At 34.6% G+C, this 22,087-nt stretch overlaps 1 protein-coding gene across 2 annotated transcripts in view; it reads left to right on the top strand.

The window, feature by feature from the left end:
• USP15 (ubiquitin specific peptidase 15) overlaps window positions 1–22,087 on the top strand; it is a 130,911-nt gene that overhangs the window by 28,127 nt on the left and 80,697 nt on the right. For both annotated transcript variants that reach the window (XM_065887756.1, XM_065887755.1), the window contains exons 3-4: window positions 1,438–1,568; window positions 18,781–18,907. In XM_065887756.1, coding sequence (XP_065743828.1) covers window positions 1,438–1,568; window positions 18,781–18,907 — 258 coding nt within the window. The remainder of the gene's footprint in view (window positions 1–1,437; window positions 1,569–18,780; window positions 18,908–22,087) is intronic.

The following is a 22,087-nucleotide window of genomic DNA, read 5'->3' as shown; positions in this document are numbered from 1 at the left end:
CAAGATAATGATGCAGCATAAATGAAGCCAAACAAAGCAGTACATACTATTTTTTATATAGTATTGTAGAAAATGCAAATTAGTCTACACTTGCAAAATACAGATAAATGGTTTTCAGGGGACAGGACAGTAGACCTGGACGGACAAGAAGAGATTACAAAAAAGCGCTACAGGGAAACCTTTGGTGGGGGGGTGGAATACTGATAGATCTCTTCATCGTTTTGGTGATGATGGTTTCACACTTGTAGTGATATGTCAGAACTTATCAAATTTTACACCTTAAATCTGCAACAGTTTGTTGTATATCAATTTTATATCAATAAGCACAGAAGTAACAGAAATTAGGGGTTCTGTGTTAAGGGGTGTTCTCCTCCTAAAAAAATGATCCCAAAATTGATCATTTTATTTTATCCACTAGATATAAATTACTATTTGGATTCTGTTACATAATAAAATCATTTACTCAAAATCTTGAATTATTGTGGAGAATAGCATAGAAGTCTTAATTTTTAAACTTTTTCTCTTTTCCTAAATTTACTTCAAAGTAGTCTGTTATAGTGGAAAGAAAATGGATATTAGCATAAACAGATACATGTTTGAGTCCAGTCTCTACAGTTTTCTATATGTGAACTTGGGCAAGTTAATCAATATCTGAATCTATTTACTAAGTAAAATGTAGCTATCTACTTCATAATATTGTTCTGAAAATCAACTGAGATAAAAGGGTTTTCCATAATAATACCTTTCATAGTACCTGCAATTTTCTGAATGATTTGGGGCAAGTTACTCAATTTCCTTGAATATATTTTTTGATCTAAAATAGATATCTATCTCTGGCCTGTCCTATACTACATTTCTAGTTCAACTGGAATTTTGAAAATGGATCATAGAATTGGAACCATATCTGAACAACTACCTCTACTTCAGATCTGTGGAGGAATCTAGATCATGGGCCCTCTGGAGTAATGAGATGCCCTTTTGTAATTTCCGTCATGGTTCCCAGCCCATGTGCTTTGGCATCATTGTTAAATGTTATTGATTTGCTTCTGAATTTTCTTCATCAGCTAATGCTAGAATGATCACTATTACCATGTGAGGAATCTCTGATACTTAAAATATTTGGGAAACAGTCTTCATTCAGATCCTTTGGCTAACAGTTACACTTTAGTATTTTTTTAAGAGCCCAATAAAAGAAAAATTATTTTTTTTAACACTGTTGGTTGCCTGGTACACATTGAAACTTTGTAAAGCAACAGTTTATTTTGGAATGTGTAGACTTAGATGTGAACCTCTTCAGAGCTTTCTTCAAAACTCATTATTTAAATACCTGAGTTAGTCTCCATGAGTTTAAGTAATTTTTAATGTGTACAACCAAAGTATTTAGAGATATGTAGTATTGTTTCTTTTTATGTATTGAGTTTATTTTTCCTTTTGTAGATGGTGATGCCCAGTCACTTAAGGAGCATCTTATTGATGAATTGGATTACATACTGTTGCCAACTGAGGGCTGGAATAAACTTGTCAGCTGGTACACATTGATGGAAGGTCAGGAACCAATAGCACGGAAGGTACATATTAAGAAAAACTGAATAGAAATATTTTTCTTAGTTCACATTTTCTTGTTAATTTCAATGACTAATGAAGCCTCCTCATTTATCTTGGAGAAAAAGACCATCAGAATGTTACTGTACACTAACACACATAGAGGGTTTACTATATGCTAGCCACTGTTATAAGCATATCATATACATTATTAACTAGTTTAATCCTCATAAAAAATTCTCTGAGGTAAGTATTATCCCCATTTTATAGATGAGGAAATGAGGACAGAGGTAGAGAGGTGCAGGGTCTTTCAGAAAGCCACATGAGTTTACGTACTTAAGTAGCCTGACTCTGACTTTTTTTTCTGATTAAAAAGAAAAATTTTTTTTAAATAATGAAGAAACTAAAAGTAGAAGAAATATTTTACAGCATACAATTTTCTTAAAACTTGAAAATGCAGATATCTTTCTTACCCCTATTTTAAGTTTTACACTTACAGTCTAGAAAAATTAAAGATGACCCACTTTTAAAATTTTTTGATTAACTAAAAATTCATTTATGAAAGTATCAGTATCACCATAGTAGAATAATACCAACTGCTTAAAGTAGATCTGTCAGCCTTACACAAGTATTTGATAGTGTATTTGGGTGGAGCAGAATTATTTATCTGATTTTTTATTTCTACATAAAAATGATTAAAAAGCCGAATTATGTAACACAAGGGTATAAACCTCTGATAGTCCAAACCATATTTGGATTTATTTGCAACTGATCCTACAAAGTTAATATATTAACAGTTTGTATTTGTGTATCTATGGTTTAGGTATAGAATTGAATTTCGTTTTCTAAATAGAATGTGAATGTGCCTTTGATTTAGTTTAGTGTAGTTTAATTCTGTTCCTTAACTTCACTCAGTCTTTCCTTATAGCCATTTCAAAGTTAAGATTCATATCTTCTAAGAATGCTAGCCATAAATTTTATATATTTATATATATATGTAATGACCTATCATTTCTACCTATAATTGCTGGAGAATTGAGTGTTTTGAGTATTTGAAGGATAAACTACTCAGCTGTAAAACTATGTAGAAGAAGACCTTCATTCCTGGGATAAAGGAAAATCTGTAATATGTCTGGAGTATCTTCAAATGTGTTAAACTGTATTAATTCAACCTGAATGACATACTTTTTTTTTCTTAATAAATGTAGCATATCATATAGTACAGTAAACAGGTCAACTGTGGACTCCATTTGCATTTCTTCTTGAAAGAGGGCTTACTGGCATTTCTTGAAATCTGTGTCTGATAAGCAAGTTAAAGAAGATAAAGAAACATGAAGAATTCATACAGGGAGAAAGAAAACTTTAAGAAGTCTGTTAGGAGGCTATATATTTATTTTTAATAAGGTAGTTAGAATTGACTCAACTTGTAAAATAATTTGCAAACTTTAGTGTGGTTTCTTCCCTCTTTGTTTCCTGGTGCGCGAGGAGAGGGGATTAAGAGCGCTGCTTAAAGGAGCTCCAGAGATGGGCGCGAGCCGCGGCTAACAGCGCGAACCCCAGAGACGGGCATGAGACGCTAAGGCTGCTGCTGCCGCCACCAAGAAGCCTATGTGCGAGCACAGGTCACTCTCCATACCTCCCTTCCGGGGAGCGTGTGCAGCCCACCACTGCCAGGGTCCTGGGATCCAGGGACAACTTCCCCGTGAGAACGCACGGCACGCCTCAGGCTGGTGCAACATCACACTGTCCTCTGCCACCGCAGGCTCGCCCCGCACTCCGTACCCCTCCCTCCCCCCAGCCTGAGTGAGCCGGAGCCCCCGAATCAGCGGCTCCTTTAACCCTGTCCTGTCTGAGCGAAGAACAGACGCCCTCTGGCCACCTTACACGCACAGGCAGGGCCAAATCCAAAGCTGAACCCCGGGAGCTGTGCAAACGAAGAGAAAGGGAAATCTCTCGCAGCAGCCTCAGGAGCAGAGGATTAAACATCCACAATCAACTTGATGTACCCTGCATCTGTGGAATACATGAATAGACAACGAATCATCCCAAATTGAGGAGGTGGACGTTGAGAGCAAGATTTATGATTTTTTTTCCCCTTTTCCTCTTTTTGTGAGTGCGTATGTGTATGCTTCTGTGTGAGATTTTGTCTGTATAGCTTTGCTTTCACCATTTGTCCTAGGGTTCTATCCATCTGTTTTTTGTTTTTCTTTACTTTTTAAAAAACATTTTTTCTTAATTACTTTTTATTTTAATAACTTTATATTATTTTACCTTTATTTTATTTTCTTTTATCCTCTTTCTTTCTTTCTTACTTTCTACTTTTTCTCCCTTTTATTCTGACCCGTGTGGATGAAAGGCTCTTGGTGCTGCAGCCAGGAGTCAGTGCTGTGCCTCTGAGGTGGGAGAGCCAACTTCAGGACACTGGTCCACAAGAGACGTCCCAGCTCCACGTAATATCAAACGGCAAAAATCTCCCAGAGATCTCCATCTCAACACCAACACCCAGCTTCACTCAACGACCAGCAAGCTACAGTGCTGGACACCCTATGCCAAACAACTAGCAAGACAGGAACACAAACCCACCCATTAGCAGAGAGGCTGCCTAAAATCATAATAAGGCCACAGACACCCCAAAACACACCACCAGTTGTGGACCTGCCCACCAGAAAGACAAGGTCCAGCCTTATCCACCAGAACACAGGCACTAGTCCCCTCCACCAGGAAGCCTACACAACCCACTGAACCAACTTTAGCCACTGGGGACAGACACCAAAAACAACAGGAACTACGAACCTGCAGCCTGCTAAAAGGAGACCCCAAACACAGTAAGAGAAGCAAAGTGAGAAGACAGGAAATCCCACAGAAGATGAAGGAGCAAGATAAAAACCCACCAGACCTAACAAAGAAATAGTCTACCTGAAAAAGAATTCAGAATAATGATAGTAAAGATGATCCAAAATCTTGGAAATAGAATAGACAAAATGCAAGAAACGTTTAACAAGGACCTAGAAGAACTAAAGATGAAACAAGCAACGATGAACAACACAATAAATGAAATGAAAAATACTCTAGAAGGGATCAATAGCAGAATAACTGAGGCAAAAGGACGGATAAGTGACCTGGAAGATAAAATAGTGGAAATAAGTACTGCAGAGCAGAATAAAGAAAAAAGAATGAAAAGAACTGAGGACAGTCTCAGAGACCTCTGGGACAACATCAAACGCACCAACATTCGAATTATAGGGGTTCCAGAAGAAGAGAAAAAGAAAGGGACTGAGAAAATATTTGAAGAGATGATAGTTGAAAACTTCCCTAATATGGGAAAGGAAATAGTTAATCAAGTCCAGGAAGCACAGAGAGTCCCATACAGAATAAATCCAAGGAGAAACACACCAAGACACATATTAATCAAACTGTCAAAAATTAAATACAAAGAAAACATATTAAAAGCAGCAAGGGAAAAACAACAAATAACACACAAGGGAATCCCCATAAGGTTAACAGCTGATCTTTCAGCAGAAACTCTGCAAGCCAGAAGGGACTGGCAGGCCATATTTAAAGTGATGAAGGAGAAAAACCTACAACCAAGATTACTCTACCCAGCAAGGATGTCATTCAGATTTGATGGAGACATTAAAACCTTTACAGACAAGCAAAAGCTGAGAGATTTCTGCACCACCAAACCAGCTTTAAAACAAATGTAAAAGATCTTCTCTAAGCAAGAAACACAGGAGAAGGAAAAGACCTACAATAACAAAGCAAAAACAATTAAGAAAATGGGAATAGGAACATACATATCGACAATTGCCTTAAATGTAAATGGATTAAATGCTCCCACCAAAAGACACAGACTGGCTGAATGGATACAAAAACAAGAGCCATATACTGTCTACAAGAGACCCACTTCAGACCTAGAGACACATACAGACTGAAAGTGAGGGGATGGAAAAAGATATTCCATGGAAATGGAAACCAAAAGAAAGCTGGAGTAGCAATTCTCATATCAGACAAAATAGACTTTGAAATAAAGACTATTAGAAGAGACAAAGAAGGACACTACATAATGATCCAGGGAACGATCCAAGAAGAAGATATAACAATTGTAAATATTTATGCACCCAACATAGGAGCACCTCAAACCATGAGGCAAATACTAACAGCCATAAAAGGGGAAAGCAACAGTAACACATTCACAGTAGGGGACTTTAACACCCCACTTTCGCCAATGCACAGATCATCCAAAATGAAAATAAATAAGGAAACGCAAGCTTTAAATGATACATTAAACAAGATAGACTTAATTGATATTTATAGGACATTCCATCAAAAACAACAGAATACACATTTTCTCAAGTGCTCATGGAACATTCTCCAGGATAGATCATATCCTGGGTCACAAATAAAGCCTTAGTAAATTTAAGAAAATTGAAATTGTATCAAGTATCTTTTCTGACCACAACGCTATGAGACTAGATATCAGTTACAGGAAATGATTTGTAAAAAATACAACACATGGAAGGTTAACAATACACCACTTAATAACGAAGTAATCACTGAAGAAATCAAAGAGGAAATAAAAACATACCTAGAAACAAATGACAATGGAGACATGACAACCCAAAACCTATGGGATGCAGCAAAAGCAGTTCTAAGAGGGAAGTTTATAGCAATACAATCCTACCTTAATAAACAGGAAACATCTCAAATAACCTAATCCTGCACCTAAACCAATTAGAGAAAGAAGAACAAAAAAACCCCAAAGTTAGCAGAAGGAAAGAAATGATAAAGATCAGATCAGAAATAAAAGAAAAAGAAATGAAAGAAATGATAGCAAAGATCAATAAAACTAAAAGCTGGTTCTTATGAGAAGATAAACAAAATTGATAAACCATTAGCCAGACTCATCAAGAAAAAAAGGGAGAAGACTCAGATCAATAGAATAAGAAGTACAAAAGAAGTAACAACTGACACTGCAGAAATACGAAAGACCCTGAGAGATTACTACAAGCAACTCTATGCCAATAAAATGGGCAACCTGGAAGAAATGGACAAATTCTTAGAAATGTACAACCTGCCAAGACTAAATCACGAAGAAATAGATAATATGAAAAGACCAATCACAAACACTGAAATTGAAACTGTGATTAAAAATCTTCCAACAAACAAAAGCCCAGGACCAGATGGCTTCACAGGAGAAATCTATCAAACATTCACAGAAGAGCTAACACCTATCCTTCTCAAGCTCTTCCAAAATATAGCAGAGGAAGAAACACTCCCAAACTCATTCTACGAGGCCACCATCACCCTGATACCAAAACCAGACAAGGATGTCACAAAGAAAGAAAACTACCGGCCAATATCACTGATGAACATAGATGCAAAAATCCTCCACACAATACTAGCCAACAGAATCCAGCAGCACATTAAAAGGATTATACACCATGATTAAGTGGGATTTATTCCAGGAATGCAAGGATTCTTCAATATACGCAAATCAATCAGTGTGATACGTCATATTACCAAATTGAAGGAGAAAAACCATATGGTCATCTCGATAGATGCAGAGAAAGCTTTTGACAAAATTCAACACCCATTTGTGATAAAAAGCCTCCAGAAAGTAGGCATAGAGGGAACTTTCCTCAACATAACAAAGGCCATATATGACAAACCCACAGCCAACATCGTCCTCAGTGGTGAAAACCTGAAAGCATTTCCACTAAGATCAGGAACAAGACAAGGTTGCCCACTCTCACCACTCTTATTCAACATAGTTTTGGAAGTTTTAGCCACAGCAATCAGAGAAGAAAAGGAAATAAAAGGAATCCAAATCGGAAAAGAAGTAAAATTGTCACTGTTTACAGATGATATGATGCTATACATAGAGAATCCTAAAGATGCTACCAGAAAACTACTAGAACTAATCAATGAATTTGGTAAAGTAGCAGGATACAAAATTAATGCACAGAAATCTCTGGCATTCCTATACACTAATGATGAAAAATCTGAAAGTGAAATCAAGAAAGCACTCCCATTTACCATTGCAACAAAAAGAATAAAATATCTAGGAATAAACCTACCTAAGGAGACAAAAGACCTGTATGCAGAAAAGTATAAGACACTGCTGAAACAAATTAAAGGTGATACAAATAGATGGAGAGATATACCATATTCTTGGATTGGAAGAATCAACTTTGTGAAAATGACTCTACTACCCAAAGCAATCTACAGATTCAATGCAATCCCTATCAAACTACCACTGGCATTTTTCACAGAACTAGAACAAAAAATTTCACAATTTGTATGGAAACACAAAAGACTCCTAATAGCCAAAGCAATCTTGAGAACGAAAAATGAAGATGGAGGAATCAGGCTCCCTGACTTCAGACTATACTACAAAGCTACAGTAATCAAGACAGTATGGTTCTGGCACAAAAACAGAAAGATAAATCAATGGGACAGGATAGAAAACCCAGAGATAAACCCACACACATATGGTCACCTTATCTTTGATAAAGGAGGCAGGAATGTACAGTGGGGAAAGGACAGCCTTTTCAATAAGTGGTGTTGGGAAAACTGGACAGCTACATGTAAAAGTATGAGATTAGATCACTCCCTACACCATACACAAAAATAAGCTCAAAATGGATTAAAGACCTAAATGTAAGCCAGAAACTATCAAACTCTTAGAGGAAAACATAGGCAGAACACTCTATGTCATAAATCACAGCAAGATCCTTTTTGACTCACCTCCTAGAGAAATGGAAATAAAAACAAAAATAAATGGGACCTAATGAAACTTCAAAGCTTTTGCACAGCAAAGGAAACCATAAACAAGACCAAAAGACAACCCTCAGAATGGGAGAAAATATTTGCAAATGCAGCAGCTGACGAAGGATTAATCTTCAAAATTTACAAGCAGCTCATCCAGCTCAATAACAAAAAAACAACCCAATCCAAAAATGGGCAGAAGACCTAAATAGACATTTTTCCAAAGTAGATATACAGACTGACAACAAACACATGAAAGAGTACTCAACATCATTAATTATTAGAGAAATGCAAATCAAAACTGCAGTGAGATATCATCTCACACCAGTCAGAATGGCCATCATCAAAAAACTAGAAACAAACAAAAAAATCTAGAAATAATAAATGTTGGAGAGGGTGTGGGGAAAAGGGAACACTCTTGCACTGCTGGTGTGAATGTGAATTGGTACAGCCACTATGGAGAACAGTATGGAGGTTTCTTAAAAAACTACAAATAGAACTACCACATGACCCAGCAATCCCACTACTGGGCATATACCCTGAGAAAACCATAATTCAGAAAGTTTCATGTACCACAATGTTCATTGCAGCTCTATTTACAATAGCCAGGAGATGGAAGCCACCTAAGTGTCCATCATTGGATGAACGGATAAAGAAGATGTGGCACATATATACAATGGAATATTACTCAGCCATAAAAAGAAACGAAATTGAGCTATTTGTAATGAGGTGGATGGACCTAGAGTCTGTCATACAGAGAGAAGTAAGTCAGAAAGAGAAAGATAAATACCGTATGCTAACACATATATATGGAATCTAAAAAAAAAAAAAAATGTCATGAGGAACCTAGGGGCGAGACAGGAATAAAGACACAGACCTACTAGAGAATGGACTTGAGGATATGGGGAGGGGGAAGGGTAAGCTGTGACAAAGTGAGAGAGTGGCATGGACATATATACACTACCAAACATAAAATAGATAGCTAGTGGGAAGCAGGCGCATAGCACAGGGAGATCAGCTTGGTGGTTCGTGACCACCTGGAGGGGTGGGATTGGGAGGGTGGGAACGAGAGACGCAAGAGGTAAGAGATATAGTAACATATGTATATGTATAACTGATTCACTTTGTTATAAAGCAGAAACTAACACACCATTGTAAAGCAATTATACGCCAATAAAGATGTAAAAAAAAAAAAACTTTAGTGTGTATAAAATTACCTAGAGTACTTATTAAAAAGTGTCTTCCTCCAAAATTAAATCAGTAAGTCTGGGAATTTCCATGTTTGATATATTTCTGATGCCAGTGAACTCAAAGAACAGACTCTTATGCCAGTGGAACTTACTTAAAAGAATAGACTGGTTTTTAGAGTCTGAAGCCCAGCTTTGTTTTTTTTGTTTTTTTGCAGTACACGGGCTTTCCTCTGTTGCAGTCTCACCCGTTGCGGAGCACAGGCTCCAGACGTGCAGGCTCAGCGGCCATGGCTCACGGGCGCAGCCGCTCCTCGGCATGTGGGATCTCCCTGGACTGGGGAACAAACCCGTGTCCCCTGCATCGGCAGGCGGACTGTCAACCACTGCGCCACCAGGGAAGCCCCAGCTTTGAATTTTACTAATCTCTGATTGCATTGAGGAATCTGGAATTGTTAGTGCTCCTACTGTCATGTAGAAACAAAGTTAACCATCTTCCTGGACCTAAAATCATCACTAAACTGTCTCACCTAAAATGTCAGGCGTTCAATTTAAAACAGAAACAAAACAGGTAAATGAGGAGGAAGTACAATGGGACCAAAATCCAAGAGAAACTATAGGTAATAGAAACAGACACGTGAGGAATCCAGATAATGGAATTATCAGACAGAAACCTTAAAACCCTGTGCTTGTTATATTCAAAAAAATAAAAGATAGTTGAAAAGAAGAATCAAATATAATTCTAAAACTGAACAATAATATGAAAATATTAAGTATTAAGGACATATTATTTGAGTGAAATACTAGGCTAAAAATAAGGCGAGAATGTGTAAACTAAATGATAACATCAATAGAAAATATATTGACCAAAGCTTAAAGACACTGAAGAATGGAAAATAAAGCAAAAAGCAGACGGGCACATGGAATACAGTGAATAAGATTAGCATACAAGTGGACTCCTCAAAGAAAAGGAAAGACAAAATGGGGTAGAAATAATACTGGAAGTAATAGCTGAGAATTTTCCAAAAATGGTGAAAGGTATCATGCTACACATTAAAGCAATGCTGTGAATCCCAAGCTGAAAAAAATGCAAACAAAACTATACGCAGTAAAACTGTTGAGAAACAAAGATATTCCTGATAGTAGCCAGAAGAAACGATAAATTACCTTCAAAGTAAGGGTAAGACAAAGAAGTGATTTCTCAAGAGAAATGAATGCCAATAAAATAATAGTGTATCTTCAACGTGCTGAAAGAAAATAACTGCTAACCTTGAATTCTATGACCAAGGAAAAGATCCTTCAGAATAATGGTGACAAAAGCTGTTTTCAGATAAACAAATTGATAGGATTTGTTACCAGCAGACTTGCACTAAAGGAAATACGAAAACAGTCTTCAGAATGAAAAATTACTCCGTATGGAATCTTGGAGACACAGGAAAAAATGTTGACTGACAAAAGCACGTACTGTGAATAGATGTTAAGGCAGGCTGTTTAAAATAGTAATAATTCCTTATGAGGGTGAAAATATGTATAAAATTAAAGTGTATAACAATATTAGAATATACGTTAAGATAGTTGCCCCCAAGACAACCCCCATTATCTCCACCTCCTCATGTCCACAGCCTTGGATAGTCCCCATCCACTTTGTACCAGCATCTTGATATTGTACTGGTCTTTGTGCCCAGTGACATATAGCAGAAGTAATGGTAAAGTATATCACTTTCAAGATTACGTTTTAGGTCAAAAGGATAAACTTACAGTTATAAAGTAAATAAGTTATGGGGATGTATTTGTGCAGCATGGTGACTATAGTTAAAAATATTATATTGTATATTTGAAAATTGCTATGAGTTCTGGAAGATCTTAAAAGTTCTCGTCACAGGAAAAAAAAGTGTAACTATGTAGGGTGATGAATGTTAACTAGACTTACTGTGGTGATCATTTCACCATATATACAAATATTGAATAGTTGTGTTATACACCTGAAAGTAATGTAATGTTGTATGTCAGTTGTATCTTATTAAAAGAGAATAGATTGTAAAAGACGCCTTGGCGTCCATCGTGGGTGCACACGCCCTCTTGCTCTTCCTCATTTCTCAGTCTGGGAAATTCAGCTGCACTTTCAGGCAGCCTCTGGAGGGGCTCACACGTTAAGGAATTGAGATCTCTGGCCAATAGAGAGGAATGGAGGCCTGCTAACGATGTGAGTGAGCTTGGAAGTGAGTCCTACAGTCTCACTTGAGCTTCCAGATAATTGAAGTCCCAGTCCACAGCCTGACAACAACCTCATGAGAGACCCCACGCCCAAACAGTCCAGCTAAGCTGCTCCAGATTCTTGACCCTCAGAAACTATGTGAGATAATGTTTGCTTTGTTAAGCTGATCAACTTGGGGTAATTTATTATGCAGTAGTAGGTAGCTAATAGTAGTAGTAGGTTCCTGGAAGTTGCATGCAACTGTAACAAAAACTTGAGATGTGGTGGTGGCTTGGGAGCTGGGCAGTGGATAGAAGCTGTAAGAATTTTAAGAGTATTAATGAAAGCCTAACATGCCTTGAATAAATTGGTAGTAGAATTTTAGACTTTGAGGAGGCTGCCAGTGAGATCTTAAAGGAAAGTGAGGAAAATCTTATTGGAACCCAGTGATTTTTGTTATAAGGTGGCAGAAAGTTTAACAATGTGTCAATCTGCAGTAAACTGAAAGATAAAAAATATATTTATGAACTAAACGATCTGCCAAAATGTTGAAAGTACTGCTGGCTTTCTTCTTGTGCTGCCTTTAGTTAGATACGAGAAAAGAGAAGCTAAAGAAAGGACTGTTAAATAAAAAAGAGCCAAGACTTGCTAGTTTTGAAAATTAGCCTCTCCAGATGACAAACAACACTAAAACTAAGAAATATTTCCAAGCAAAGATCAAACTCAAGGCACTCTCAAGAAAGCAGTTCTAAAGTTGAAGCCAAGGTTGTGACTGTAAAATTTCTTTGTTAAGACCTCAGAAAAGTTGAAGGTGGTGCCTCACAATACTCTTCAGAAAAAAGGGCCCTTTAAAGGATTTCAGGGTGTACTTTATACCGTCTTTCAATATGTGGCTTCTAGGAACAGTAGGGCTTCTAAGAAGCTTTAGGGCAATGTCCCTGAGCCTTCTCAGTATAAACCCAAGGTAGAAAGGACTTAGCTAGAGGACATTTGTGGTTGTGACTTTTGCCTACTAGGTTGAACTCCAGTGAGATCCACTGGAGACGCACAGTGTTTTCAAGACCCACTGCCATCTTGGACTGCAGAGACAGTATAAAATTAAAGAGGCCTTTGCCCTTGCAGACTGCTACAAGCAGGAATCAGACTGAGAATTTACTCAACTGCAAACATGTGCTAACTTACATGAAAAAAAGGATGACTCAGAAAACAGAAGCAAATGTTATGAAGAGTCATTTTCATGTCAAGGCAAAAGTGAGCCCTAACCAAGGAACTTTCAGTATTTATCTTTTATTTCACAGGCCTGTAGATCAAGAGGAACTATACCCGAGATGCTTAAGGAACTATGCCCAAGGATCCTCATCTGTACCTTAGTCAGATATAGATGACAAGTTTCTGAACTTTGAGTTGATGCTGTAATAGGATGAGACTAGTGGGGGCCTTTGCGGGGGGTGGAGTGTATTTTGCATGTTGGTGGGAGGGTCTGTGACTTTTTGGGTACCAGAGGTTTTACTGTGGTAGACAACCTCACAGATGCTCCCAAGTTATCGCCACCTCCTGTTATTCACACTCTTATGTAATCTACATCATACCAGAGTCGGTCTGTGTGACCAGTAAAATATGGCAGAAGTGATAGTATGTTGTTTCTGAGTTTGTAAAAGATACTGGAGTGCTCTCTGGCTCTCTCTTGGATCAGTCACTCTGAGTGAAGCCATATGCCATGCAGGCAGCCTATGGAAAGACTCACATGATGAGGAACTAAAAGTCTCTGCCAACAGCTGGAGAGGAACGGAGGCCTGCCAACAACACACGAATGAACTTGGAAGCAGATTTGAACAACATGATTAACCACCATGACCTAATTGACATGCGTTGCACTTAGTCAATGCAGAATACAAAAATTTTTTAAGTGGAAGTTTTACTAAAATTAACCACATGCTAGGCCATCAAGCAAATTCCAATATATTTCTAATGATAGAAATTATTCAGTGTATTTTCTGTCCTCAGGGGAATTTAGAAGTCTGTAACAGAAAGACAACTAGATGATCTCTCAGCTACCTAGAAATGGAACAATATACTTCTAAGTAATCCTTAGGTCAAAGAAGATATAAAAAGTAAAATTAGACATATTTTGAACTGAATAATAATGATGCATCATAAAAGAATGACTAAAGTCATTCTTAGAAGGAACTTTATAGCTTAAATGTAAATACTGGAAAAAGAAGAAAGACTGTTCTCAAGAAGAGAAGAAAAGGAAATTAAGCCTAATCAAGAAATAATAGGGCTTCCCTGGTGGCACAGTGGTTGAGAGTCGGCCTGCCGATGCAGAGGACACGGGTTCATGCCCTGGTCCGGGAGGATCCCGCATGCCGTGGAGCGGCTGGGCCCGTGAGCCATGGCCACTGAGCCTGCACGTCCGGAGCCTGTGCTCTACAACGGGAGAGGCCACAACAGTGAGAGGCCTGCATACCACACACACACACAAAAAGAAAGAATAATATGAAGTAGACATTAATAAAATAGAAAAAAATTTTTTACATTAAATGAACAAAGTTGGCTCATCATAAAGAACATTCGAATTAGATCAGTAAAATAAAGATGAGTCCTGGCAAGACTGATCAAGAATAAAAGGAAAGTAGGCCCAAATCACCTATATTAGGAATGAAAAAGGGGACGACATAGCAGAGTCTAAAGACTTTTTTAAAAGATTCATTTTGAATAATTTTATGTAATTTAAAAATTTAGGTGAAGTGGACAGATTTCTAGAAAAATACAACAGTGTTGAAATAAATAGAAAATCTCAATTGCCCTGTCTGAATAAAGAAATTAAATCATTAAATAAAAATCTTTTCACAAAGAAAACTGTAGCTCCAGAAGGCATCACCAGTAAATATTCAACCAAATATTTAGTAACACAATACCAAATAATTTATGCAATATTAGCAAGCCAAACCCAGCAGTATACAAAAAAGGAGTTAAAAAATGGCCAGGCTGGATTTTTTCAAATGCAATTTTAGTTTTACTTTGAAAATCACTTATTATAATTTTTGTATTATCTGAGTAAAGTAGAAAAACCATCTCAGTAGATGCATAAAAAGCATTTGATAAAACTCAATATCTATGTATGATTTTTTTAAGAAAAGCTAGAAATAGAAACCTATTTCAGACATACTTATTGGTAAAATATTCAAAGCTCTTCCTCTCCGATCAGGGACAAGACAAGGATAACTATATTAGAGGTCTTAGCCAGTGTGGTAATGCAGGCAAAATAACTCAAAGAATAAGGATTGAAAATAAAGAAATAAAACTGTAATGTTCTAGAAGACATGATTTTATATGTTGAAAATTCCAAAAGTTGTACTAACAAACCATTAAAATCAATAATTAAGTTTCACAAGGTGGTTGGATATAAGGTAAATATAGAAAAACCAGTTATTTATCAGCAACAAATAAAGTTGAATTTTAAAATAATGTTTACAACAGATCAAAGTACATAGAAATCTTACAAAATTACTTCTCTACAATGAAAATTATAAAACATTACTGAGCAAAATTAAAGAAGACCTAATGAGTTAATGGTTAGGGGGTCACCAAACTTTTTCTGTAAAAAGCCAGATAGCAAATATTTTCAGCTTTGTGGGCCAGAATGGTCACTGTGGAACTACTCACCTCTGCTGTTTTGGGTGCAAAAACAGCCATAGATGACACGTAAATGATTGGGAATAACTGTGTTCCAGTAAAATGTTATTTACAAAAATAGATGATGGGCGAGATTTAGCCTATGGATCATAGTTAGCCCACTCCTGATCTAGGTGCTGGTTAATTAATGTCTACCAACATAAAAAGAGGGGCGACTAGATATTATTTGCATCTTGTTTAGAATATATCTCACAATCCCTATGAATTAGTCTTACTAAAAATTGCAAGAATAAAAAGATTGATGGTGAACTTTTCAGTTAAAAGACACTTGAAAAAAAAGATACTTGAGACTTATCATTCATTTGCAAGTGTATGGGTTTTATTTGGATCTATATTAAAAATGATTTTAATTAATTTTAATGTAATGAATATTCGATATTAAGGGATTAGTTTTAATATTTTAGGTGTGATAATGTTTTTATGGTTATGTTTGAGTCCTTGTTTCTGAAGAAATATATCTTGAAATATTTGTATAAAATATCACAAGTAGGATTTGTTTGTTGTACGTTAACACCTGTGATTTCATAGTTGTGTTATATTTTCTCTACTAGTCTCTCTGTCTTTACCACTGGGTGTTCTCACCCTGATTCCAGGGACTGGGTCTAATTCACCTGTGTATTTCTAGCGCTAAGCATAGATGCTCAGTAAGTGCTGCCAAAGTGAATGTAGCTAACTCCTCAAAAATAGTAAATGTGTCTTTTAGGCCCAGTGTTATCAAATCGTTTTAAAGTACTAGATTTCTTTAGAAATTACTTTCTGTTTCCAAGGGGGGAGCAGTCATATGCCAATATAAAGAGTAGACTACGTTAGCTTTATCAGGTATATTTCATAGCTTTAGTCAAAATGCTCTCTAATATTCACAGCAAAATGAACAAATGGAAATTATATTTATTTTAATTTAGCATAAACATATTTCCCTAACTAACTTAGTAAAAAAAACTTGACCTTCATTGTGGCCATGAATTAATAGAATCCAAGCACAGATTTCAACAACATTATAATTCACTTAGGAAAAAAACACTTTAGCTGTCACCTCTAATTCTGAAACATAACTGTTATTTCTGAATATTCACCTTCCTGTCTTACTTCAAATGTATATCTTAATGGTTATAACTAGGTAAAACTTTGTATCCTGTTTTATCTAAGCCTGTTTCTTCCTGTTACAGTCTTAATAGCCATCATTTTAAATGATTATTTTCAACACAAACATTTTTAATGAAGGTAGGATACTTTATATAAACAAATATAAAGGAGTTGCTATATATGAACAAGTAGTATACATATGATTATGACACATACATAAATATGCTAATTATTTTTCTCTGCTGTGATGCTGTTGTATTCAAGCTTTAATCATTCATACAGTCTGGTTCTTTCAAGTAAAAATTGTTTGAAAACAAACTCGTATCTTCCTTAAAAGAACTGCTTTTTAATACATTACTTTTGGAAACAGTAAAATATCTTATAAATACAGTAGTAGTATTCTGAGTAATGTTAATGAGGGTTTTAGCAATGTAAGATACTGTTGGAGAAAAGAAGAAAAATGAGAAATATTCTGAATCCCAATAAAGAATGGGTTTTGAAATATTGATTTTTTAAAAATTTTATTGGAGTATAGTTGATTTACAGTGTTGTGTTAGTTTCGGGTGTACATTAAAGTGATTCAGTTATACCTATATATATATATCCATTCTTTTTTAGATTCTTTTATCGTATAGGTTATCACAGAATATTGAGTAGAGTGCCCTTGTTTTAGGTCCTTGTTGGTTATCTGTCTTACATACAATAGTGAAATAGTGAACTGATGTTTTGTTTTCATTGTTGACAGTGAGTTTCTGACAGTTAAATCACCAGATTCTTTCCAGGAAAATATCTATTAGTTTTATGAAGATTCTCATTTTTTAAAAAACTATGCTTACTTAGAAAATATATACCTCAATATAAATCATAGTGAGGGATTTTATTATTTTTTGTTATTTTATCCTGTTTCTTTATCCCATTACCTGCTGTATTGTTAGTCATTCCCCCCCCCCAACCGCCCCCCAGCCAATAAAATGAGACCTGTAGGTACCTCAGTTTTGGCAACCTACCGATGATTAGTAACTAACTTGATATATTATTTTAGGATTCTTACTCACATATTGACTCCCAGAGCAGAAATTTCTGATTAATAAGAATATTTGACTCCTAGCTTTACAGCTTCAAGTAATCTTAGAAATGATGTAATATCCTTTGCTTCCTTTGTAACTTCAACTAAGCATAAAGCAAAATCCTTCAAATAAAGTATAAAACAAATTTAATTAAACAATTGTATATTAGTTTGTAAAATGGGTTAAGTTAACACGGGAAGTGCATGCTGTTGGTTGTTTTAGAAATGTGAATGTAACAAGTATAATTAGGAGAATATATATGACAAAGTATCATAAAAATTAGCATTGGATTGGATATTTTAAATACTAGACAAACTACATTTGACCTTTTTGAGCTAAAACAATTCCCTGCAAGTGAAAGACAAATTTATGAGTCCCTTATTGAATTGATGCAAAGCGTGTGAGTACAACAGTCATTTGGAGCCTCCCTTTTGCCATATTTGTCTAATGTATCACATATCAGGCCGATTACTATTTTCAGAAACAGTGTTCATGGCTGAAATCCTACAGTTAACCTTTAGAAGATCAAAAGGAAATATACTTATTAATAAGGTGAACCTAATATATACATATTTTCTCTTTTTCTGCCTTATTGCTTGCATGTTTAGCAGCTTTTTTTTTTTTTTTTCATTTGTTGCATAGAATTACTGAGTATGTATTTAAAGGTCAAACAAAGTCATCTTAGGATGGAAAACTAACGTATCAGTTACAGGGCATGGCTGGATATTTTGGCAACAGTAATTTGTAGTTATTGTTTTAAAAGATTTATTTTAACGTATAGAATGATATTATAGCTGTTGCTAACTGAAATTGTATAAAACTTAAAATTTTTAAAGGTTTTCTGCTTGAGATCAAGTACTAAAAGCTGAAAGTATGTCTGTATCTTTAATCAGAGCTGTATTTACACTTTGCATTCACTTTCTCATCATAAATACTAAATGTATTCATTATTTATAGTATACCAAAGTATCTTCATAGAGTAGTAGAATGCCTTTCTAAACTGTCTGTTAATGTTTGTGTCATGATTATTCATATTCTGTTAAATATTAAAATTTCCAAAAATGTTCCTTTCTTTTTCAGCTATCCAATATCTATTATTTTTTACTGATGGGTTTTAATAGTTACTAGTTTCTCACTGGAGATCTGTAGTTTTTTTCTAAAGCCTCTTTAGAGAAATGTATTGTTATTCAAAACAGTGAAATATATCAAGCTATAGCTGATACCAATTTGTTTTGTTTTTTAGGTGGTTGAACAGGGTATGTTCGTAAAGCACTGCAAAGTAGAAGTATATCTCACAGAATTGAAGCTCTGTGAAAATGGAAACATGAACAATGTTGTAACTCGAAGATTTAGCAAAGCTGACACAATAGGTAATGCAAGATCCTGTTTCTTTGTTAAACCATTGCTATTAGAAATTTATTTAAAATTCTATTTGTTATATGCTACGAAGATGATAACCATTTTAAGGGTTTATCCTTAGACATTACAGGTTTCCAAGCATCATTCAATATGTCTTAGCTTAGAGTTGAATTATTTATTATTTCTAGGTCTACTTTACATTATTAAATGAGTTTAATATTTCTGCCATTTTACTTTTTTTAAAAAAATCAAATAATTGTTTTAATTTAGCATTTGAAAATACATATCATGTTTGTAACATGACTGTAAATTGAAGTAGAACTTTAAATAAAAACTTGCTTAGGTAAAACTTTGTCAGGTAATGTAATATATATATCAATAATAATAATGATAATTTACCATACTTAACATGAAAAATGACCATTTATTTTCTTTTTCTCACAGTTTATTCTTTGGACTCTATAAATACAAAATTAAGTAGCTACTTACAGCAGCGGGCTTAGCATTAATATGACTCATTGATTTTTTTTTTAATAATGAGTAGGTTACAGAATTATATATCAAATATAAGTGTGCCTAACTCCTTCTATGTATTTATATATCTTTATATATTTACCTATCTACACATATAAATGTATATTTAAATACATGTAAATTTATAATTCTGTTTAAAAGCCACATGTTAATTTAAGATCAAGAATGTATTGAATAACAAAATAAAACTCATAGATTCAGAGAACAGATTGGTGGCTGCCAGACGGGAGGGGCTTGGAGGTTGGGTGAAATAGGGTGAAGGGGATTAAGAGGTATAAACTTCCAGTAAGTCATGAGGATATAATGTACAGCATGGTGACTATGGTCAATAATATTGAATTGCAAATTTGAAAGTTGCTAAGAAAGTAAATCTTAAAAGTTCTCATCACAAGGAAAAAGTTTTTCTAACTTTGTATGGTGACAGATGGTCACTTATTGTGGTGATCACTTAGTGATGTATACAAATGTTGAACCATTCTGTCATACACCTAAAACTAATATAATGTTGTATGTCAATTATACTTCAATTTAAAAAAAGAATATATTGAATAAAATGTTTTTTAAATAAATGATTATGCATTTACTAACAGAATTGCAGTACTTTTTGATAAGACACAACTCAAAATAAAAATTATAAAAGGTTATTATTTTCAAATAAAGTTTTTGGAACAGAAGATTAATGGCAATAACATTGATCTTGTTGGAAAGTGCAAATGGACACTGGAGAAGGACCTAACACTTAATGTAGAACTTAGAAAGAAAGATTAGAAAATTTATGAATTATAGCACCATATAGCTTTTCTTGTTGGAACCAGTCATTAAGTACACTTTATTAAAAGTAAATAAAAATATTTCTGAATTTCTTAAGTACATTTGACTTTCACCACATAGCCATTTCACTGCAGGAAAATGCTTTTAACTCATAATTTTCATGAAATAGTACCATTCTTCAATTTCTAATGCTTGGTTAATCCTAATGTTTTTGCCAGACATTATGTATGGATTTTTTATTTTCCTTCTCTTTATTTACCTAGAGCATTTGTAAGTTGAGATGCAATTTCAATAAACTCACACAGTCATCTTTCTAAAATGAATGCTTAAAATGTTAGGAACTCCATATAAATGTCATTTTATTACATTATTATGTGTAAAGTATTATTATGGATAAAGTACTTAACTTTTTCAGTTCTAGATTTTTGGAACATATTCAGGAAAGTAAAACATTTCTATATCCTAAGAACTGAAAGTTTTAAATGTATAAAATTACATTAATCATGATGTTAAAATGTACACAATAAGAATCTTTAAGAATCTGTAAGTCTGTCCAACAAAGATAACCTATTAAAATTAATTCAGAGACTAACTTCTGAAATGTTCAGCCAATTGGAATATAAATAAGCTACCTCTTAAATGCTTGATGTAGATAATGTTTTCTAGTTATTTTTAAGTTTGGTATTTTCTAGTTAAAGTTTGGTATTAAACTTTTGGTATTAAAGTTTCTTTGTTTCTTACCTCATTTCTATAGGAAAATTTTATATATATATATATATAAATATATATATGTTATATGAGACAATAAGAAACTTATTTTAGAACATTAGTTCACTGAAAAATATTTTAAAACTCATTATATGAAGATCTAAGGTTTAATTTCTGAACTCAAAACAAGCATTTTGGAGTTTTTACATTAAGTACTAGGTAAGAATTATCAAGATGATTTGTAAAGAATCTCTGCTTCAAAAAGTTTATGATTTACATAGATGTTAATTAGCATAGCTTAAATACATACATTGGCTATATGCCTTAAAATTGTATATGAATAAATTTTTTCATATAGCTAACATTTCTTATTAGAACAGTTTTTTCAAACTGTGTTGTCTATATTTTCGTGGTCATTAAGCAGTTTGTGGAGTAAAGAGAATGGAATGGAAAATATCAGAATAGAAAATATCAACATGTATGTGTATAGTGGGTCACAATTCCTTACTGTAGTTTTAAAAGTTTGAAAATCTATATTAGAGCAAGTTTGCTTTCTAAGCAAAAATTTTTGCAAAAATTAATCAAGTCAGGAATTTTAGAAACTTCATTGTTATGGTTATAATGGTTAGCAGTTATTGAATACTTACTATGCTTTAGGCACTTTACAGGAAATTTCTTATTTAAACCTCAACATTACTGTACCCTCATCTTAAAGGTGATAAAGCCTAGGCTAAGAAGGGTTAAGTAACCTACATAGGTTCACCCTGGTACCAAGTGATAGAGCCAGTATTTTAACTCCTTAACCCAGCCTCTTATACCAGAGTCTCACTTCTTAATTTGCTGCCTTATACAATCTGTGCAAATGTTAATTGGATTGATTTTGTGTTTCTTTAGGAAGTGAGTTTTGAAACAAAGAATTTGATAAGAAAGGAAATACGAGATGTATATTTTTCCCTGTGTGTTTTTTCAATCTTGATTAAAAAGGATCAAAATAGCTATGTACATGAAATACAGTATACAAATTCTGTAAATGGAATTAAGAAATATAAGCACCTGTTTTCTGTTTTTACCAAATAATAAAATGTTCCATTTTCAGCTAGTAATGCCTACATTGATTTATAATAAAAATGATAGTAGCCATAGGTAGGATCTAAATAATTTACCATGTTCAGAGCCTA

This window comes from Phocoena phocoena, chromosome 11 (assembly GCF_963924675.1).
Source record: "Phocoena phocoena chromosome 11, mPhoPho1.1, whole genome shotgun sequence".
Taxonomy (NCBI): domain Eukaryota; kingdom Metazoa; phylum Chordata; class Mammalia; order Artiodactyla; family Phocoenidae; genus Phocoena; species Phocoena phocoena.
The sequence above is the reverse complement of the archived record's forward strand: the minus strand, read 5'-3'. Positions and strand labels throughout refer to the sequence as shown.